The 20,057-nt window shown below is 31.1% G+C and overlaps 1 protein-coding gene across 21 annotated transcripts in view; it reads left to right on the top strand.

Moving 5' to 3' along the window:
* The window catches only part of LOC143249348 (3',5'-cyclic-AMP phosphodiesterase, isoforms N/G-like), a 163,579-nt gene that overhangs the window by 135,221 nt on the left and 8,301 nt on the right, over positions 1-20,057 (top strand). For 15 of the 21 annotated variants that reach the window (XM_076499028.1, XM_076499050.1, XM_076499049.1 and 12 more), the window contains 8 exons: positions 12,532-12,636; positions 13,030-13,088; positions 13,889-14,001; positions 14,580-14,670; positions 15,641-15,831; positions 16,658-16,756; positions 18,284-18,445; positions 19,650-19,749. In XM_076499028.1, coding sequence (XP_076355143.1) covers positions 12,532-12,636; positions 13,030-13,088; positions 13,889-14,001; positions 14,580-14,670; positions 15,641-15,831; positions 16,658-16,756; positions 18,284-18,445; positions 19,650-19,749 — 920 coding nt within the window. Of the gene's footprint in view, positions 1-8,887; positions 9,192-11,504; positions 11,695-12,531; positions 12,637-13,029; positions 13,089-13,888; positions 14,002-14,579; positions 14,671-15,640; positions 15,832-16,657; positions 16,757-18,283; positions 18,446-19,649; positions 19,750-20,057 lie in introns of those variants that run through there. The other 6 variants (XM_076499040.1, XM_076499042.1, XM_076499041.1 and 3 more) reach the window with 5 other exon arrangements.

Raw genomic sequence — 20,057 nt, 5'->3', positions numbered from 1 at the left:
TTACTTTTGGAATATTGTTCTGTTCTTTGGTGAATTAAATTTCTTACTCTTCTGGTTATTTTACCTGATTCCTTGGATATTTATTGAAATTAATAACATTGAGATCTATTTTGTATCATTTATTAATATTTGTACCTAATCTTGGCCAGGTACGCCTTTTCCAGTTATTATTTTTGTGGTTGTTGTTGTAAGTGGTACAAATTATATTCTAGTTATTTAAATGTTTTATTTTGGATTTCTCTTGTATTTTAATAAGTTTGTTTTTGTCTGATATTGTAGCGGCGTTTTGTTTTAGTCCGTTACATAGTTAATGCTTACTTGTGTACGTAAGTCATTACGTTAATATATCAGTAAATGACAAAAAACAATTGAAAGGTATAATGAAAATTATTTTATCTATAGGACGAACTACATATTACGACATACCAATGCTCTGTTGAAATGTGTTTTCTGTAAAATACCCTTCATGCTTATAAATCGTTGTTTGGATTTAAGTAAGATTTAATTATTGGATTTTCTGGTTTAGTTCTATTTATCTTACTTTTGTTAATTTTGTGTAGAAGTTTCTGCTGTGTGCAGACTACATATGTGCAAGTAAATTGAGTAACGTAACTTGGTTGACCACTATGTAATATATATTACTACCTTTAAAATATCGTACATGAAACGCAAGAAACAGTTGTTTAATTCGACGTTCATGTATTTAATTGATAAACGATTAAAATATTTTTGTTTTTAAATTTTTCATCGATTACTAGTTTTTAAGTATTATTCTGTGGAGTCTTCGATTGTTTAAAATACTGCGAAAATTGGATTTACAACAATAAAACAAAATAGCGTGCTTATTGCACACTTATTGATTGTTACGTTTACATAATTTTTATATTAATCTTTACACCATTCACATGATTATAAATTCTTGATGATTTACTTGATTACACTGGACGACGAAACATTTGCTATTCGGGGTAATTCGATGGTGTTGATTTCAAGTATGTATTCCGAATTTGTTTGTTTGTTTTGGAATTTCGCACAAAGCTACTCGAGGGCTATCTGTGCTAGCCGTCCCTAATTTAGCAGTGTAAGACTAAAGGGAAGGCAGCTAGTCATCACCACCCACCGCCAACTCTTGGGCTACTCTTTTACCAACTAAAAGTGGGATTAACCGTCACATTATAACGCCCCCACGGCTGGGAGGGCGAGCATGTTTGTCGCGACTCGGGCGCGAACCCGCGACCCTCAGATTACGAAGCGCACGCCTTAACGCGTTAGGCCATGCCAGGCCCATTCCGAATTTGTCTATTGCTTCTAGATTTTGAGATATTGTAATATCTGTATTTTATCAGCACTATGTGGCATACCATGCCATTTAGTAAAGTAGATTTATGCTATGAAATTAAGTTTATTTGGATAGTTTAATGGATAAAAGGCATACAATTCTGATAACTTTAAACACTGATTGTATTATATTGGGCTAGCATTAACAAATATATCGTTCGTATATACTAGCTGTTTTCGATACAGTGGTAGCGAATTGCACCACTTCCTATTCCCATACTTGTTCCGCATGGGAATCATGAAACCATCACGTGCTCAGTTTGCTAAGACATTCGAGAAGTTCCTAGACTAAACATAAAAGGGGCAGAGTCAGTGGCCTCTCACTCACTCAGTTGGTCACTTCGTCTTGCTCTGTGCACAGTCGAAACCAAATCCGATCTATTCGCGGTACAATCACATTCAACAAAATATTTTTATGCAGTTCTATAGACATAAATTATCTTAGATTTTGAGAAGAAAATCATTTCAAATACAGGCTGCCTCTAGTTCAAGTGAAGTCTGAAAGTGCAAAAATCACCCTAACAAGTTTCTGCTTCATTTAGGGAAAATATACTGGAATTTCACGAAAGAAAAATATACACAAGGTAAAGATAGCCTAATACTGTTATTTTGGATGTAAAGTTGGTGATCAAGAAAAATATTGAGGTTCATATGTGTGTTACACAGTTTGCACATCTGACTTGACACAATGGCTGAATAAGAAGAAAGCAAGTACGTCATTTATAGTTTCAGTGATATGGCATGAGCCCAAATATCGTCTGACTGTTTTTTTTTTTATGACTATTGTTTATAGATATTCAGGCAAAACTAAACAATATATTAAATATTACATGGATGGTCTTTCAGTGCCACATTCACCAGAGAAGAGTTATCTTGCGAAGAAGACAAAGAATCATTTTCATTTAGTAATTCTATTCCTGTGGTACCTCAACATAAATTGCCTTTTCTGATCCCACAATTATAGTTAACTGATCTAATTCATGACTTGTCTAAAGTAACATGGAGAACTTCTTGGTTCTTGTTTACAAAAATGGAATTTATTAACTTCAGTAACAAGAGGCCCAGCATGGCCAGGTTGGTTAAGACGTTCGACTCGTAATCTGAGGGTCGCGGGTTCGAGTCCCCGTCGCATCAAACATGTTCGCCCTTTCAGCTGTAGGGGCGTTATAATGTGACAGTCAATACCACTATTCGTTGGTAAAAGAGTAGCCCAAGAGTTGGCGGTTGGTGGTGATGACTAGCTGCCTTCCCCCTAGTCCTACACTGCTGAACTAGGGACGGCTAGCGCAGATGGCCTTCGAGTAGCTTTACGCGAAATTCAAAAAACAAAACAATCAGTATCAAGAATTTGAGTTTACTGAAGTCACCATCAACGTCATGCTTCTCATTACAGCATGTAAAATACTTTGTGTTTCTATACATATGTTGATGCACTAATTAAAGAATTAGATACTGAACATCATTGTCAAGAACGTATTTTTTATCGACTGATTTAAAATTAGTCTGAAAGCTGTACTGTTGTTCATGCTGTGAGCATAAAATAAACTTATCAAATCATCTAGATTATATTTTCTTAAATACAACTCTAATTGTATACATAGTTATGAAAGAAAAAGTTATTTTCACAATATATTATAAAATATTTTTTAATAAATCTATCGGTTGTAAAGCTAGAGGTAATCAGTAATTTTCAACACAATATTTAGAATCAACATCATCATATTATTCAGAAGTAGTTGTATTTTTGGAAAGTTTGAAATAAACCCTCAACAGTTCTGAGCAAATTACCACCGTTATAATAAATACAATTTCTCTTAGAAACTTTCATTTCCTCAAAACCTGAAATTACGTGATATCTAAGAAGTAAAGTTAGGAACGGACATAACAACAAAAGCTTCGATTTTCTTTTCTTATGAAATATTTTTCATAGTTATGAATACAATAAAAGATGCCAGGGTTAGTGTTGGTCATCAAGGCCGTAACATCGAACTATAGTAATACTTCAACATTATTTGCATAATAAATATCAATACACAATTTAAAATATTTTATAGCGCTAATATTCCCTAAATAACGGAAATATTTCATAAAAAAGTGGTTTATCTTTCACTGTAGCCCCGAGTTGTACAGTGGCATGTCTGCGGACTCACACCACTAGAAACGTGGTTTTGATACCCGTGGTGGTTAGAGCATAGATAACCCTCTGTGTAGCTTTGTGCTTAAACTACGAACAAAAAACCTTTACCGTTTATGTATTTTTAATATTTATAAATATAGTTTTAAAACATTTTGTCTTATTAGTATTATTACAGAATAATTATTTTCAGATAATCCTTGAAGACATAAAAGTATATATAGTAAGTAGTACTGAAAAATACAAACTCACGGTCATCGTGATAAAGTCACTTTATTATCGACAAGTTTATAGGTTCTCAAATTATTTCTGAATTTGTCCGTCAAGGCCTTGTCAGTCAATATTTAAGTCACAACATCAAACGAGGTCTGATGTCCCCAAAATTGAAGAAAGTGATCTTGTGTTCCTAGCGATGCAAAATGTGAAGACCAAGTATATGAAAGTTCCTAGAAAAATAGCATCAATACATGTGCATAACCATTGTTTCCTTCTATGATTATAAGAGATTGTGGGTGAAAATAAATAGGTGCAATACTCTGTAAGCACACTATATCTACCATATTTAGTCACAACAAGGCCTTTCACACAGTTTTAGGACTCTTCAGGTCGGCTAAGATGTATTCGATAATAATTGGAGGTGCATTTATAAAACGTTTACTTTTTAAAACTATAGGAGTCATTGTTATGCTTGTTTCGGACATTCCTGCAAAGCTACGTAAGGACTATTTGTGCAAGCCGTCACCAATTTTGAACTGATACATTAGAAGGAAGACAATTAGTAAACAACATTCACTATTAACTTCTAGACTACTGTAGTTGAATTATGGACACTCTACAGTGCGTCTTGCAGGAAACAAAACAACAACAAAACTTGCAGGAGTGATAGTTTAACAATTTTCCACCTTCTGTAACTTGAACTGTTGTAATCCAAACTACCATATATTTTTAGTGCATGTGTTCCATTGGAATCTTACTTCTCATACCAAATTTCAAAGCAGTTCATTAGAAGAAAAAAAAGCACCTGATATTTCATATCTCCATTTTTGATTGAGTTTCTTCCTTTTTCTCGCTCCAAAAATACGGAAACTTAATTTGACAGAAAACATTTTTATGGATTTTTCCAAATTTGGTACACTGTTAGAGCTATAAAATCTACACGTAAAAGTCTTATTTGGTGTACATGTAAGCCACTTGTGCAAAGTTATTCAACAAAAACCGCTCAAATTTATCGAAAACTTTTGTAATCAATTTAACGTATTTACTCTAGTTTCACCTAAAAGTAAAAGTGAACCATTTTTAATTTTTCGTCATTCGAATTACATACAGTTGATTTAGAGCAGCAAAACTATAGGTGAAAACTTTTCCAGACACATAAGTATTGGTTAGGCCAAGCAAACAAGATTAGCAGTCTCAAAAGAATCATACGGGTGGACGAGTATTATTCATTGCCAACTTTTAAGCACAAATTTGTTAAACATTTATAAAATTATCTTGGTTTAAGAGTGTTTAGCGTCATTTAATATTATTAGCTTAAGCAATTAGCATAAATAATGATGTTTGTGGCTGTACCGATTATGTGGGGGTGATGACGAGAAGCTGTTAATCTGCATTTCATGGCGTTACTATAAAGGAATTTACTAACATTGTTTTAGAGAGAAAAACTACCATCATCTATTTTAAAGATTGTGTTTAGTTCTGTAAAGTATTGGTCTATTCCGAATGATATGGTTGTGATATAACCTTAATCTTTGTTACTATGAACTGGCACTTTCTTATTTGCTCTGGTTTGTTGGTGTATATTGACCAAACGTCATGATATCTAATCAAAAATATCTTAGGTGTGAAAAAAAAGATGCAACCAAAAAATGATTGAACGTGCGACGTAAAGGAATGAATTAAAACTGGTAGCTACACTGATAGTATTGATAAGAATTTTACAAGAGCTATTCAGTAGTTAGTCAGACCGTGTATTTTGTTTCTCCCACGTTTTTTAGTTCATTTTGGAGCGCGATCGTATTTCGTATATATTTATTGATACTGTTCATAATGATTTACTATAGGTAAAATCATAAGCTCGAGTTTGAGAATATAGTGTTTCTATGTAATTAAATTCTTTATACATAATGCATAGTAATGAGCAAATCTATATCTTTACTAAGTGCTGATAAACTTTTATCAGTAGAAAAAAAAGCCTTTTCAGATAAAACATACATTCATTAAAATGGCTTTAAATAAACATTCGTGTATTTTTAAGGTAATTATTCTTCGAAAGTGTGTAATAAAATGTTTATTTTTTTACTCCTTCACTTCAAATCTAATGTAGCGCTACCTAATGGCACAGTGATATGTCTGCGGACTCACGCCGCTAAAAACTGGGTTTCGATACTCCTGGTGAGCAGAGCACAGATACCCCATTATGTAGCTTTGTGCTTAATTCTAAACAAAACCTAATATAGAAGTTGGTTCCTTAAAGACACCGATTGTGCAGTGAACAAAGTATTGATTATTTACATGTTACAGTTATCTAATGTTCATTTATTATTGGCTTATAATTCCTGTATCACCTGTACTTCAGGTGTTTGTAACGTTAAGTTAGAATTATGATATTTTTAGCTTTTGTCAAATATAGAAGAAACAAAGTGACATTCAATAACCCTGTGACCTTTGCAGTGCCTTATTTAGTATTCTATAAAATGTTTATTGCAGATTGGCAAGAGATTAATAATAATAAGATTTACAAAAGGACCGTTTTGATTGGATTTTCTTCTCCTAAGTCTGGTATGCATGCCCTGTGACGTGTATTTATGTGCGTACAACTCTAGCAGTAAATAGTAAACCTTTTAAAGCGTTGTTTCAACTCAGTATTTACTGTCTAAGGTACTTTTTGCCCGAACATTCCATTGCGATTTAGTGCAATTCCGTGCGATACCTATTATGAACCACTATTGTATATATAGTGTAAGGGACTGCAGATATGCATTTCAGGGTTTGGATGCTCAGAAAATCCCACATGCGACCTGTACGACGGACAAAAGTATAGCTATCTGTAATCTTCACACGAACATCACCTTATACTACGACTTCTCAGACAAAGCATGTGTCAGAGGGACATTGTCGATTCACAGACATATCTTGCGTGTAGATAAATATATAATGTACTATAACAATGTCACTACCATTAGCTGAATTAGGATTTTAAAAAACAACAAAACGCCCAACTCCACTCATAAAAAGTAGTAATAATTTCTTTGGGTGCTTTCAAATTATATATCGGCTTAATTCTGTGGGTTTCTTATAGAATAATGCACATTTCTCTAGATTTTCAAAATAAACAAAATAGAGTAAGTGCCAGATATGGTTCGTACAAAGTGATGTACTATTTCTGCTGCCACTGATTCAGAGATTACTCGTTAAATAAAACTTGAGAACCTCTTCCTATAGTAATGCTGAATAAGCTTTAAAGTTTCAAACACGAACTTAATTATTTTGGAATATCATTAATCATATATCAAACTCTAAATATACTAGAAGCTCCTGTTGCCATGACGTTTGACTTACAGAGTACCCTTAGTTGAAGCTTCTTTTCAAGAATTCCATGGAGCCTTACCAATCGTTTTACTAATTAAAAAACTGAACTATGACGTAAAACTTTGAAAAACTCTAGGAAAAGCATAATGATAATTTTTTCGCTATGCATTTGTACACCATTAAATGTGAACCCGTAGTATTGATTTATTAATCAATTTTAATGCACAAAATATGTTCGTGTTGTGTAAACTGAACTATCTCTTACTGTAAAAAACTACGTGCCTCTTGAATTTCATTCACTGCAGGCTAACCTTATGAAACTGCGTTTCAAGTGGAAAGGCTTACCTGCAGTTTGATTCTACAAGACCTGGGTGCTTTATTTTTACCGAAGAAAACGTTTAGTTTTTTGGACCATACATTATAAACCTGTTATCTCACAATGAAGCAAAAACTGGCAGAATTGTGAACGTGCTCTTTCGCACGAGCTATCCTACACATAAACCTGTTATCTCACAATGAAGTAAAAGCTGGCAGAATTGTGAACGTGCTCTTTCGCGTGAGCTTTTCATGTTGGCCGCTGAAATCAAGCTACGCTATCCCATCTAATAAGCCCCCTGAAGGTTCAGCAGAGAGTCCAAAGGCTTATAACTGTAAAAACCGAGTTTCGACACCTGTGATTGGTGCAGCACGTATTCCATTGTGTAGCTTTGTGCTTAACAATAAATAAACATTGATCTAACACAGGACTTAACTTTGCTACTTACTAATGATGATTAATAGCAATTATTATTATTTCTGTAATGCTTTATTCTCTATGTATAACATTATTTATAATAATAAGTCGTAATTTATAGTAAATACATCTTTTAACAGTATTTGTAAAATATGTACAGCATCTTTACACCTAATATCAGTTTACTGGGGACTCAAATAAATGAATATACAACTGTACTTTAAGAGATGGTCAGATTAACTCAAAACAATCTGTGGCTTTGTGGTTAGCGTATTATACTTGGGACCAAAGATTTTGAGTTCGAAATGTGGGGGTATCAGCCGCATGTGCTCCTGTGGATGCATTATAACAGTAATAATCAGTTCCGTTGTTTGATTAAGAGAGCTGCTAAGCGTACTTTCGTGTTTTCTCTGATTCAAGTTAAAGTACACACCGAATTCGGAATTCCTGTGGTAATATAGCAAACCTCTGCGCTTACCTAATTGGTACAAGGAAAGGCACTGTCTTTTGGAATTAGGTTATAGCGCTTAAAACTAATACATTACTGTCTTCCAAATTCGTCCCTAAAAACCTCACTAGGTTTGCACAAACTGCATGATCTAGTCCTGATGGGACAGCCACTTAGGGAAAGCTTGTTTGATGAATAATGGAAAATTAAGGTTAGATGTTGGCAATAGTGTTTTCTATAAAGTTGTGTGGTTGAATATCGTAATTCGATAAACAAGAGAACCAAATAGAATCTTACTTACGAGAAGTATAACAATGCACCACGCGTTATTTGTTTGTGTGTGTGTTTTTGTTATAGATAGAACTTATAACATCAAAGCCGTCGTTTGGGTGCTTACCTGTGTTTTTTATGTAATAATAAAATTAATGTATCGTAACATGTAATTAAGAACAGAGAAGTCATTAGTTTGAAAGGATATAAAACAAAAATCGGTTATTGTTTAGTATATTATTGTTGATTTTAATAATTTGTCCCAATTTTTAATTAATAATTTCAATTTCTTCTTGGAAAGTACTCTAACTGCACAATATTTTTGTACCTTATCGTAATAAATATAAAGCAAAAATTATATATGGAATTGTTGAATAATTACTGGCCACGTTAATTCTAATAAAATATTATTAAATATGTATAGCAGAGACAATAACTTAATGACAATAGTCACAACTGGACGTAGTTATGTGAAATACTAGTGTTGTTATAATGAAATAACATAATTATTGTAGAAAAGTAAGAAATCTTTCGGAAAACACAGAGCCTGATATCAGGTTTTCGTGTGACGAGAAAACTTTGTTGGTACTTGCATCTTTTTGTTGTTTTTTTGTTCGAATTTTGTTAGTATAATTTTATGAACTGTGTTTCTGATAGCATGAGATTAAAAACAAAAAACATACGACATTATTGATCCATAGTATATACTTGTGGATGTTCTGAAAAGGAATATATTTGGGGTATGTTTCGGCCAAACACAACTAAAGAGCGCGTGTCCGCTAAATTGTTTTTTCACAAACTTTCATTGAGATGTTATGACTGAATATAGGGTAGAATGTGATAAAATATTATTCGTCGGAGCATCTATGTTTAGATGATGCGTCTTTATAGAACACTCAACAAGTGTAAAAGCAAAATTACTTACTGCAAATAATAGCTGTTCATTGTCTAATGAAGCATTGCCAATTTCCTGTGATGTTAAATTATATTGTATGGTCTGTGGGAGATAGAAATGTTTTTCATGTAATTATTACTAAAACAATTTTATAATTAAATTGTATATTGGAAAATGAATTGCTCATTTCCCTGAACAGAAAACTGTTTTTATCTTTTCTAGAAGCAGTGAAACTGTATGCAGCAGAAGAATTAATAATTAGTTTGTTTGTTTTTCTCTAAAGAATGCAAGATTTGATTATCTTTGCTATTTTCTGCTTTTTGACAAAAATAGAATATTTTTTCTTCTAAAAAAAGACATCAAAGAAAAACTTTCACATCTTTAAGAACAAAATGATTGCCTACTTTTTAAGAAAGTGCAAGTTTGTTGATTTCCCAAAAAACATGGTTGTCAGATTTTGTATAATTGCTCTTTTTGTAGAAAGAGTAAACATTTCTTTTTCTCAGAACATGTTGAATTGTCTGTTATTCTCAGAAAACGTAACACTATTTACTCAGAAATTACAAAATAACCAAAAACTATCCCTTTGCCAAAGAAAGAGGAAGATTACTTTTACATGCAGGAAGTTTGAGCTGATTCCTTCTAGAAAAATAAAATTGTTCACCTCTACATGGGAGAGAATTTATTGGATCCAAATGTATTAAAATACAACTTAAGCACAGAGGAAACAACTACTAACTCTAATTCTTTACTATTACTTTACATCTTTCTTGAGAGCTTTGGTTTCACAATACATTTCACTCTACACCTGATCAGTGCTGTCCTTGCCATAATGGTAGAGAAAGATGACCTTAGATGATTACAGACCTTTCATAAAGAGAGAGACATATGTAGTTTTTATCAAAGGACAAAATGCCAAAAAATTCACCATATTACATTTATTAATTATAACAATTTCTCAGGGGAATTCATTTCTCATGGACCCATTTCTTTCAGAAATCCCAGATTTGCCTCTGTCTTTCTTAAGGAGAAAATTTATTATAAAATATGTATGTACTAAATTATGCTAAAGTAAATTAGTAATAAGCCTACTCTTTTAGAAATTATCATAATATTTATCTTTTATCAGAATAATTTTGATGAACCATACAATCATTTAAACCTTTTGGTTAAGATCCAAATATCGTGGAATAATAGTCAGATTAGAAAACTGAAGTAGATTTCTTCCTAACAAATAATCTTGTTGTTGTTGTTTGAGGTCACAGAATATTAAAAGCTAATCAGTTATGATAGATCAAAACTTTTATGGGAAAACATACATTATTTAAATTTTCTTTTCACTTTTTGTTTCTTGGTTACAAGAAAGTATAAGCAATTTAACTTAAAGATAGAATCAAAGCTTACAACTTCGTAGATCTGTTTATCAAGCAAAATATTTAAGTGAAATCATAATCATCACCACTAAATATCATTCTGTAAGTTAATTCAGAAAATTATAAGTACACTTAATTACAGAAGTCTTAGAGAATATCAGCAGATAGCCTGATGTGGTTTTGCTATAAGAAAAACACATCTTACAGAATAAAAGTACTTAAGAGTTGGAAGGGTAGAGAACTGTAACACTATACTGGGTGAGTCAACCTACTAATGCTTCAAGTGTTTCAAATACACTAAATGGTATTTATTTTAAAAAAAAAAGGTTGATAGTTAAGATGCTAGACTGAAGTAGGCTTTTTTTTGGTTTTATTTAATATTGGGGAGTTTATTCCTCTTTTTAAAAACAATTGTGAAAAAATTTGAAATCTTAAACATATATATATATAATAACCACTCAAAAAAAGCAACCGATATTGTTTAATTTGAAAAAAACTAGGCATAACTTCATCCGTAATAACTATTATGGTTCTGAAATCTAAGTAATATGTTGGTCTCACAAGTGAAAGATACCTGAACCATAGTAAGTCCATACAGAACACTTACTACCTTATTTTCTGGTGAGTTATTTATTTTGCTTTTCTTACATACATGCTGTGGGAGTGGTAGAAACATTCCAGATTATGAGTTAACTGGAACAGGTGTTACAACTTAAATAGAGAAATTTCATTTGAAGACTAAAATTTCAAAGAAAAATTTTTTATCAATGTTTTTATATTCCTAGTGTTGGGTACATAAGTTTTTCTGGTAGATCAGATTTTGTGGTCCAGAAAACATACATATTGATGGTTTAAGATGGCTGATTCTCCAAATGAAGAAGGAAAGATCCCTCGAACATATAGTACTGGGATTCTGAGAGTCAAGCATCGCTATTCCTTCTGGGAAAAATTACTCCAGATACCTGGTAGTATAGGGTATGTTGACTTCATCAAGTCAAAATCTAACAGTTTATTTACTAACAATTTGAAAGTATATACTAAACATTTTATTTATTTACTGCTAACTTCATATTTTATATATTGTCACCATGCATGTAGAAATTGGAACATTATCTTTATTATCTTAAGATACAATTTTAACATTTTATCTGATATTTGTTTTGTCTTGTCTATATTGTTGCCAACATTTAATTGCACAATTCTTTGGCTAAGAAAAAGAGCAACAAATTTTGGAATCTTGGAATTTTGTGATTAGAGAGAAATACAATGTAATCAACTTGTATATTATCAATTCCATATTCTCAATGCTTGAAAACATTTATTTTGAGTTAGTTTCAACATGAAAATTAGTTTTTTTGTGGTTGTTTCTGGGACAAATCAATTCTAACTAACACTTATCATGATTTTAGTGGTATACTGAAGTTAAAGAGCTTATGTATTAAACATTTATTTTATGTTTTTTTAAATTCATTCTTACCTATTTTTTAGTGTTAATTTTTAATTTGTTTGCAGTTATTATAGTGTTTTATTCTATAGGGAAATACTTGTGTATAACAATAAAAGTTGCAATTCTTTTTTCTTTTTTACTTTGGAAGAAAAGTTTCAAAAGTTTTTTAAAGAAACTTGTAGAATTACTAGTTGATCCAGAAGCATCAACTAATACCTTGTTCTACCCTAAAGCAGTATAATTATAATTTAGAGATGACAAAATAATGAAATATATATTTAAGCTTAAAGTTCAACAGTTTGGTGTTAGTGCTTTGCAATGATGAAATTATATTTTCAATATTTCACTGTTTTACCTTTTCATAGACATGGAGATCAAGATCTTATAGTAACACCATTTGCTCAAATTCTTCAGAGTTTAAGAAATGTACGAAATAATTACATTACTCTTGCCAAGGTGCCAGCATACAAGTAAGTATTTTGTAACTGGTGTTTAGTTTTAGAATTTGGGATTTTAAATATTTCTCATAAAACAAAAGGAGCTAAACATGTAATTTTAGTAAGAAATACTTTGTATCATAACTCAATGTTGTTCTTATAAATCAGGTTCTAATGTTGTGAATCTGAACTTTGACCTTAAAACTTAAGGAGTTATTAGTTGGAGGTATGATTTAAATTATGTCACTCAAATCTTATGATGGCTTAGGTTCACTATTACCTTTAAAGGAACATCTTCCAATAAAATAGTTACATCCACCAAACAGGAATGAAAATAAGATGTTTATTGTGTGTAGACAAAATTGACTCATCATTCACTAAATGCTCTTTTTATTAGCAGTATTGGTTTAATTTTTTTATTTATAGATCTAGAAGATCTTCACCAAGTAATAACTCTTCTTCCATGTCAAGCAAACAACTTACAGGTTAGTAAAACTTGGTAATAGCCTGAGGGATTGTTTTCTAATCACTTACTTAAGTTCTACAGAGGCCAAAGCAAACAGAAACACACAAAGCACAAAATACTGAGTCTTGTAATCCCTACATCTCCAACTCTTGACATCAGAGGCATTTTAACATTTGTTTTTTTATAAAGCTGTTTAGTTTGTTTTAAATCAGTATGCCATTTTATTCTTCAAATGTACACAGTGAACTGAACCAAATTTTTTGCTACCAATTTGTGAGTGAGATGTGTAGCATAAGGAGCCTAAAACAAATGAATTGAGATAATAGTAGTTTTATTTGATTAATGTATTGACTTATGTCATAACTAAATGTGTTTTTTTTTATTTGAAGAATTTTTATTTTATACTGTTTATTAGGAATTTATTTTAATTAACTAAAGTGTAATGGAAATATTGTTTTCAGATTTGAAGGTTAATTAATACATACATATACATATATATATATATATATACTAACTACTATGAAGAGCACTTGTTGGATACTTTACTTGAGATAACACTTTTAAAGGTGTGTGCAATAAATAAGAACATCGATGAACAGAAATAACTGGAACTAAATGAAATGATAACTGTACTAGCTTTTACTTAAAAGTGAATATTAAGCTCCTGACTTAAAAGAATTATGAATGTTTGTTTTATTTGTTTGGTTTCTTAATGCTGTTTGTAAATAAATATTTACAGTTTATTAAAAGGTGATTTTATATCTGATAAAATAAATATATGTTAATAAATTATTTTCAAGGAATTTTTTTCTTCTACAGAAGATCAACATGGCAAGTTAGCAATAGAAACTCTTGAGGAGCTTGACTGGTGTCTTGATCAATTGGAAACTATACAAGCACACAGATCTGTGGGAGATATGGCTTCTAGTAAGGTATACATATCATTTTGGCATTGTATATTTTAATTTCAAGTATAAACAATACATGCACACACATATTTTGAATACTAGTAAGGAAGAGACTGGCAGTTATTAGCATTAAGACTTGAATTTCTTCATATCTTGAAAGTTCGGATTTAGAGACTTGTAATTATTAGCACTTCATTTTGCCATATCTTGAAATTTGTTAGTTATAGACTGGTAACTATTAACACTTCATTTCTTCAAAGTTATTAGTTAGAAATGGGTAATTATTAAAGTTCAGTTGCTTCCTATTTTAATGTTTAATTGGTTAGAAACTGGTTAGTAGTTACTAATATAATGTTTCCTCTTATCTTGGTGGTTAGTTAAGGAAATATTATTATTACTCATTAGTTCTATGAGATTTTTAATGTTAGTTACATCCAATAATCTTTACTTATTTACTAAACAGTATTTTAACAATGTCAAATTGAAGTTTGAAAACGAATGTGGTTTTTGGGCCTTTGCGAACAGTATTTAACATATTTTGCTTCTCATTAGTGTTCAGCTAAAAAACTGCTTATTTAATTTTCCTTTTAATTTGTTTTTAGTTTAAGAGAATGTTAAACAAGGAACTCAGCCATTTCTCAGAATCTAAATCAGGAAGTCAGATCTCAGAATACATCTTCAGCACATTTTTGGGTAAGTTTAAAATTGTTTCCCATAATTTGTAATGAACAACAAAGTTATTCATTAACTCATTTGAAAATATTTATCATACCAATCACTGGAGTATATTTCCTTATATTAGATGCAATTGGTATGCCTTATAACCTTATCATTGTATTGTGTTTTGTGACAGTATAAATGAAATAATCCTTTGGTTCCAATACAGATTATGCAGCCAAATCTCTGAGTGTTTTTTTTTATTATTTTTACTTCAGGTATATAGTTTTAATTTGATACTCTAGAAGCATAAAATGAAAAATAGGTACATATCATGAGAATACATTTTTGATATAATTTTAACAACAATATCTGATCAAAATTTTCTACAGTCTCCATGTGTACATTCTAAAAAATAGCTATTATTGTGAAATGATCATAACTTTTAATATATATCCATTCTTAATGTTAGTTAAAACACCCTCTGTACAGTGTATCAAAATAAGCATTACAAGGTCCATTTGTGGATAGCTATCATACATACATACATATAATTTTTCTGTCTTGTGTTAGATTCTGTAAGTCACAACAATCATTAGCTCATTCTTTAGTAGAGTGATATAAAAGTCATGAAAAAAAGTTTTTCTCACTTCTGTTTAAATCTTTAGTCCAAGGAAACTACATATGTTTTATTCCTTATCAACCTGTTTTATTAGTAAATGTTTCTAAGGTTGTTGCAGATGCAGAGTAAATTTTTAATATTCTCTTTAAAGTTGCTTTAGTCTCTAAGATCAATCAGTTTCTAATATCTAATTATTTAAACTTGTATACTGAGGGCAGTGTAGTAGTAGCTTGTAGTATCTACCGAGATAAAATTAGATTACGTATTGGTATAATTTGCTTTTTTGTTTTATTAAATTAGATGATTTTATAGCAAATCACAAAATTATAACTTTGTTGTTTTTTTAGATTCTAATTAATTTAAACAATTTTGGTGTTTTTTCAGATAAACAGCAAGACCTTGATATTCCAACAAAACAGATTGAGGATGGATTTCACAATCACCGGCCCCAACACAAAGCAGGGCATGCTATGTCTCACATCTCTGGGATTAAGAAGCATTTGTGTCACACAAATAGTATCACAAAGCTACCAAAATATGGGGTAGAAACTCGACATGAAGAGGTATTAGGGAAGGTAATTGTTGAAATCAGCCTAAATGTTAAATAACGTGAAAACTCATAGCTTAGAAAAATTTTGGAAAATGCAACTAAGACGCCTCAAACAGAGAAAGAATCTGGTCAAATAATGTATGTACATACATTAATTTTAATAACTAAGACATGACAAGTATGTATGTTGAAAGAATTATAAAAGATGTTTCTAAATACGTTAGCATGAACAAGATAAAAGATCAGATTGTATTCAGCCAAGTAGGTTCGTATATCAAAGGTACTTTTCATAAAATTTATCACCATAGTATTATGTTAATTTTAAGTTGCAAATGTACCACTACAGTGTTAAAATTTGTAAATGGAAAGTAACATTATTTGAATATTCTTTTGGAAACTGAAGCCAGTTTGTTCTAAAAGAAGATTCTGGGTAATCATTCTAACCATGAATAGCTGTACTGTATGTAAAACAGTAGCTCATTGTAACTTAAAAAAAGCTTTTTCAGTGAGCTGATACTGTATTTAGCGTAAGTGCTATATTTGTTTACGGATTTAAATACAAAGGTTTAAACAAAAAGTCTACTATTTTTAATACTAATAACAGACACATTTTGAAATAAGGAACCTGATAAGCTAAGCACTTTTAGGAGATATAGCTTTCTTTTTCTCTAACATAGAATGAAGGCCTATGGTAATAAGGTTTTTGGGCATGTTGTTTTCTTATTCATCTAATATTTGATCTTGTACAACATTTTAATGTTATGAAGATAAGAGAAATTTGATATTTAAGTTAAATCCTATCTATCATATTGTTTGTAGATATAACAACTTGTTATTTTCTTTTTTAACAGCTTTTAAAAGACATAGATAAATGGGGAATAGACATTTTTAGGATCACAGAATGTTCTAACCATCATCCTCTTACCGCAGTGATGTACACAATCTTTAGAGTAAGTCTTCTGTTATAAATTATTCACTGTGTTTTCTATGTAAGTGTCTCTTTCTGATAATTTTATACCACCAAACTTTAGCTCTCAGTCACTGATATATCCTTCTTATCTTTAAAGAATCAATGAATATCAAGAGATCCAGAAGAAAGAAAATAAAAAACAAGATTTATGTGTGTTTTTTGATAGATTGTTTATGCAGAGTATTCATGATGAAACTTTGTAGAACAAACAGCAATTGCCTGTTGTGGAGACACAAGTGTAGAGGACATTGTTTCAAAAGCCTTCCACCTTTCGTCTTCAGGTCAGTGTGTTGGTCTTTTATACTGTCCTAGTGGATTGTGGAGAGCATGTTATGATTAGAGGTGAGTAACCTGTGGCTACCACTGGTTGAATCTACAGGAAATCTCTCCAATCAGAAACAATGAAAATCCAACCAATCATACCATGCTTTCCATAATCCACTATGACACTATAAAAGACCGACAACACCTTATACACACTGACTTATATTTAAGTCAATCTTTAGTAATTGCCAGCCGTCAGGTTATTCTGACCAAGGGCTCTAGCCTGGCTCACTTCCCTTATGTCGCCCTCGTCCAGGTCTCCCTTCTTGAGCGTCACTTTCATATCCCCCACCTCACTTCTTCACCTTAAATAAGTTAAAACAAAATAAAGACAAACTCCCACATAAAGTTCAATAATCTTTCACAAGACGGGATGAAGAGGAACGACAACATTCCTGACCACCCCTGTTGGAGAGAGAATTCTTCAGACTTCTCTCTCTCTCTGAACTAAACCCCTGCCAAGTTCGTTTGCATTTGCATACACACTGACCTGAAGACAAAAGACAGAAGGCTTTTGAAACATTGTCCTCTACTCTTCTGTCTCCACCACAGGCGGTTGCCATCCATTCTACAAAGTTTCATCAAGATTTATGCGGTGTAGTTCTCAGTCATCATTTAATGTAATGATTGCAAAATGAACTCCAAAAGAAAACTGTGAATCAGGTAAGTTCAGGAATTATGAACATGAAGTTTTAAACAAAAAATCAAATATTTTCAATGCTAATAACAGAAGCATTTCAAAATAAGGAACCTGATCAACCACTTTTGAGTTGTTGAAAAGACCTTCTTTTCCAGTTAATGAAGAAGGCATAATTAATTAATTAATCATAGGCCTACATTACTTAGGTTATTGAGTTTATTTTTTAATTCTTTTAATCTGTGAGCTCATAACATAAATATTTGATATTGAAGTTAAATTCTGTTTTTCATAATGCTCATTGACCTTCACTCAATACAATTTTAGTACTTAAATAATATCAGGTTGGTTGTAGTTTATTGGTCTTTAATTTTGATAAAAACAGTTGCAACCAATGTTATTAACATTTCGTTATTGATTACATGTTTTGTATGAAAACTATTTTAGAATCTTCATATGATTTACGTACCTCTGTAACTAAAAATTTTGTCATCTTGTAAGAAGATTTTAAGAAAGTGTACAAGTTTAATTTTTTCTTCCTCAAAGGAAAGGGACTTGCTAAACACTTTCAAGATTCCAGCAAAAACTTTTATAAACTTCCTATTGACTCTGGAAGATCATTACCTCAAAATCCCATATCATAACAGTATCCATGCAGCCGATGTAACCCAATCAGTTAATGTCCTGCTGCTCTCTTCTGCTTTTGATGTAAGTTATAACATCCGTTTTTCTGTCATACTTAAACAAAAGTTACTTTTTTTTATCTTCAACTTTTCTTGTATGATTAACTAAAATGAATGACTGTTTTCCTTGACTCTCCTGTTATTATTCAGGTATACTTGATCCAAGACTAATTTACATAATGTTATGATACATTAAATATATTTTTGAGATTATTATAATAAGAGTTCACAGTAAATTCTAGTATTTAATATAAAAGAGTGAAAACTATCTAAAGAAAGACTTTATCAACTCAAGACTGTTTCAGTTTGTTTAACATTGCATCAGACTACATTGACATGAAATACAACAGATGCACCTTAATTCTGAAAATAATGGGAGAGTCAATGAATATTTTAAAACTATAATTAATAATACATTCACAAAACCTGATGTCACATTAATTACCAGTACTGACTTTTAAAGATATGGCATCATATAGTGCTGTCATGCAAGATCTGTTACTGTAATGCAAAGTATGGCATTATATGATGTTCTCATGCATTATCTGGCATAATATGTAATATATGATATGGTACCATAGGGTGCTATAATACAAGATTTGGTCTTATGTGGTGCTCTTGTATAAGATCTGACATCATCTAGTGCTATCATACAGGATGTGTCATTATATTATGTTATCTTACAAGAACAGGTTTATGAAGAAAGGTTAATTTAGATTCTGTTTAAATCACCTTTCATTTACTTTAAATTAAACCATACAACATAAAAGCTTGAATTTTAATGGCATCAGTGTCAAAGTGTGTAGAACAAAATCTTTTCTTTTATTCATATACATCTCAAAGATGCTGTATTGCTACAGGCTGCATGTATAAAATTCAGTATTGTACCTTCATTTGATTAGGTTTCAAACTAAACTGTAGTAATTGTGAAATTATAAAAAGTAAATTGTGGCTTGGAATACCAAAATACCAAAGTTAAGAATATAAGAAAAAAAATTAGTTATTATTCATTCTTTAATCAAAAGATTATGAAAGCTTTTTGTCAACTAAATATAATTTTCATACTTCAATGTAATTTTTTACTTTGTTAAGTAACAGACCCTAAGTAACTTTTTTTCTGTAAAACCAGATGACTATAATAAGAATCAGTAGATATGCTTAAGTGGAACTTCTATTCCACATTTGTTTCTGATTTTTCTTTTTTGAATTTTTCTCTTCATTATTTACAGTCTGTCTTTAGCGACTTGGAAATTCTTGCTGCATTATTTGCTGCTGCAATTCATGATGTAGATCATCCAGGAGTGACCAATCAGTACCTGGTCAACACTAGTAAGTTATTGAGGATGTTCAACATCTATTTAATGATGAAAAACTTATTTCTAAGTTTATATCTTGTAGTTGTTTAAATTTGTTTGTTTTTTTACTGTTGAGCAGAAGTTCTCTCATGTTGGATTTGATTAATTTAATCAGTAATTATGTCTTTCATAGTTTAGAGTTCTGTAATAAAGAACATCATTTTTATGAGCTACATATGTAATTACATGATAAATACTTATGTACTACACTTGATCTTTGTGTAAATGAAAAATCCTTATATATAGACACACACATGAACACATATTAATAAAAATTTTTAG

Source organism: Tachypleus tridentatus, chromosome 4, assembly GCF_004210375.1.
Source record: "Tachypleus tridentatus isolate NWPU-2018 chromosome 4, ASM421037v1, whole genome shotgun sequence".
Lineage (NCBI taxonomy): Eukaryota > Metazoa > Arthropoda > Merostomata > Xiphosura > Limulidae > Tachypleus > Tachypleus tridentatus.
Note: the sequence above shows the minus strand (reverse complement) of the source record. Positions and strands in the feature narration are given on the sequence as shown.